The following is a 3403-nucleotide window of genomic DNA, read 5'->3' as shown; positions in this document are numbered from 1 at the left end:
TACTCACTGCTACTGCTAGTACTGTTGGTACTGCTACTACTGCTAATACTTCTTAAGCTAATTGCTACTCCTGATTATTACTCAATTATACCATGCTGCTGCTGCTACTGGTAATGCTTCTGCTGCTACTGCTAGTAGTGCTTCTACTGCTACTGCTTACTGGTACTGCTTCTGCTGTTACTGCTACTGCTCACTGCTACTGCTTGTACTGTTTATGCTGCTGCTTCTGATGGTACTGCTACTGCTCACTGCTACTTCTCGATGATACAACTGGTACTGCTTCTACTGCTAATGTTTGTGCTGCAATTCGTTAGCTTCTATTACAACCTCTGGTACAGCTTCTGCTGCTTAAGCTCACTGCTACTGTTGGTACTGCTTCTGACCTCAATGCTACCACTGGTAGTGGTAATGCTTGTGCTACTACTAGTATTGCTTCTGCTGCTACTGTTTCTACTGCTTTTATAGGTTCTGCTTCTGCTGTTACTTTTGGTACTGCTACTGCTTACTGCTACCGCTACTTCTGGTACTGTTTCTGCTGCCTTTCTTGCTACCGCTTACTGCTACTGTTGTTGCTGGTTTTAATACTGCTAGTATTTCTACTGTCTATTGCTTTTGCTGATTATTACTGTCCACCTATACTGCTGGTAATGCTTCTGCTACTTATGCTTACTGCTTCTGCTGCTTTTGCTTCTATTTGTACTTCTACTGCTTATACTGCTGCTACTCACTGCTACTGCTAGTACTTCGTCTGCTGCTACTACTACTGATTGTACCCCTATTGCTGGTACTGGTACTGTTGATATTGCATTTGCTGCTGCTCCTACTGTTACTACTGCTTTTGCTGGCACTGATCCAGCCGCTAATGCTACTACTTGTATTGCCTTTGCTGCAACTGCTGCCTCTCTTTCTGCTTGTTCTCCTTTCGCTGCTACTGCTGCTTTTGCTTCTGCTGATACTTCTATTATTGCTGGCACTGCTACAGTTGGTACTGCTACTACTGGTAATGTTTTTGCTGGTAATTCTACTGCTGGTACAGTTACTTCTTACTGCTTAGTTCTTAGTACAGCTGCTTATACCGCCTCTGATGTTAATGCTACTCCTGGCAATGAATTGCTGCTACTGCTGCTGCTGTACTTCTTCGGCTGCTACTGCATCCTCTCATTTAAACTGCCCACTGGTACCGCCTTTGATGTTACTGCTACTATTGATACTGATTCTACTGCTTCTACTGCCATTGAGTCTGCTGCTTCTTCTACTGTTGATACTGCTGCTGCTACTTCTGGCATTGCTTCTGTTGCTACTGCTTCTACTGTTACTGCTTCTGCCGTTACTACTATTGCTTATGTTGTTTCTTCTGATTCTGCTGCGATGCTACTGTTGGTACTACTGCTGTACTTCTCTGATGCTAATATTGGCATTGAATCTGCTGCTATTGTTACTGCTGGCACTGCTTCATTTGCAACTACTTGCATTGCTTCTGTTGCTGATGCAACTGCTGCCACCGCTCACTGCTACTGCTGCAACTGATTTTGCTGGTACGTCTTCGTTTTCTTCTGCTACAGCTTGTACTATACATGCTTGTACTGCTACTGCTGCATTGCTTCTGATAATGACACTGCTAGTACTGCTTCTGCTGCTACTAAATCTACTAATCTACTACTGTTTTCTGCTGTTTCTACTCAAGGCTACTACTAGTACTACTTCCACTGGCATTTCTTTTGCTGCTACTGGTTGTTTTGCTACTGCTAGCTGGTACTGCTACTGTTGCTTCTGCTATTAATGGTACCGCTTCTGTCACTACTGCTACTGCTGCCATTGCCATCGCTCACTGCTACTACTGCTATCTTTTCTGCTGGTACTTCTACTGATTCTACTGCTATTGCTGGTACTGCTACAGCTGGTATTGCTACTGCGGGTACTGTTACTGCTTACTGCTATTACTACTGCTCACTGCTACTATTTATACTTCTGCAGGTACAGAAAATGATCACTGGCACTGCTGGTACCGCCTCTCCTGCAACTGCTATTGGTAGTACAGGTTCTACTACTTTAACTACTGGTATTGCTTCTGCTGCTACTGCTAGTACTGCGGTTGTCGCTACTGCTACTGCTACTGCCGGTATTGTTTTTACTGCCGCTGCTGCTTCTGCCTTTACAGCAGCTATTGCTACAGCTCACTGTTGCTGTTGTTGCTTTTGCTGGTACTTCTACTGTTTCTTTTGCTGGCACTGTAACCGCTGGTACTGATACTGCTTATTGCTACTGCTACTTCTCACTGCTACTATTGTTACTTCGTTTTTGGTATTAAATTTGCTAACTGCTACTCCTAAATTTTACTGTTGGTACCACCTCTGCTGTTACTGCTACCGCTGGAACTGTTTCTGCTCTTACTTACTTACTTACTTCTGGTATTACTACTTCTGCCTTTAAGGCTACTGTATTTCTTTTTCTGCAACTACTGCTATTTTTCTGCTGCCACTGCTGCAATTACTGGTACTGCTACTGTTGTTTCTGCTGTAACTACTGTTACTACTGGTACTACTTCTGTCACTACTGCTGTTCCTGCTACTGCCACCGCTCACTGCTACTACTTCTATCTTTTCTGCTGATACTTCTATTGTTTCTACTGCTATTGCTGGTACTGCTACAGCTGGTATTGCTACTGCTGGAACTGTAACTGCTTTTTGCTACTACCACTGCTCCCTGCTACTATTGATACTTCTTCTACAGCAACTGCTTACTGGTACTGCTTGCACCGCCTCTGCTGTGCCTGCTACTGGTGGTACACCTACTACTTCAACTTCTGGCATTGGTTCTGCTGCGTCTGCTGTTACTGCCGTGGTCATTACTGCTACTTTCGGTATTGTTTTACTGTCGCTGCTGCTTTTGGCTTTACTGCAGCTTTACTTCATTGCTACTCCTCACAGCCACTGCTCATTTAAATTGCTGGAACTGCATCTGCTGCTTCTGCTCACTGCTGCTAAAATTTCTGCTTCTTACTTCTTCAGCTGGTATTTCTACTGCACTTGTCATTACTTCTGCTGTTGTTACTGCTGCCTCTTGTCCTGCTATAGTTGCTACTGCTAATGCTGCTACTGTACTTTGATATTTTCTTTGCTACAACTGCTTCCATTGCTGCTACTGCTGCTGCTGCTGCTGCTGCTGCTATTGCATCTACTGCTAATGCTAATACAGCTTCTGCTTCTTGTAGTGTTATTGCACACTGCTTCTGCTGGTACTTCTACTGCTCACTATTACTGTTAGCACTCCATCTGCAGCTGCCGATTGTTTTAGTTCTGCTTTTGCTTCTACTGGCCCTGTTGCTACTGCTACTGCTGGTATGTCCTATGCTACTACTGCTATTAATTTTATTATTATACCAGATTTATATAGCTATCGCAGC

General features: G+C 43.9%; 1 protein-coding gene across 1 annotated transcript; it reads right to left on the bottom strand.

The window, feature by feature from the left end:
• Nucleotides 1–656: 656 nt before the first annotated feature.
• LOC128550006 (uncharacterized) lies at nt 657–1822 on the bottom strand. The gene is made up of 2 exons (XM_053527833.1): nt 1693–1822; nt 657–1024 (listed from the first exon to the last, which is right to left on the bottom strand). The coding sequence occupies exons 1-2, from the start codon at nt 1820–1822 to the stop codon at nt 657–659; spliced, it is 498 nt and encodes a 165-aa protein (XP_053383808.1).
• Nucleotides 1823–3403: the final 1581 nt, after the last annotated feature.

The sequence above is a fragment of the Mercenaria mercenaria genome, chromosome 17 (assembly GCF_021730395.1).
Source record: "Mercenaria mercenaria strain notata chromosome 17, MADL_Memer_1, whole genome shotgun sequence".
NCBI classification, from domain to species: domain Eukaryota; kingdom Metazoa; phylum Mollusca; class Bivalvia; order Venerida; family Veneridae; genus Mercenaria; species Mercenaria mercenaria.
Note: the sequence above shows the minus strand (reverse complement) of the source record. Positions and strands in the feature narration are given on the sequence as shown.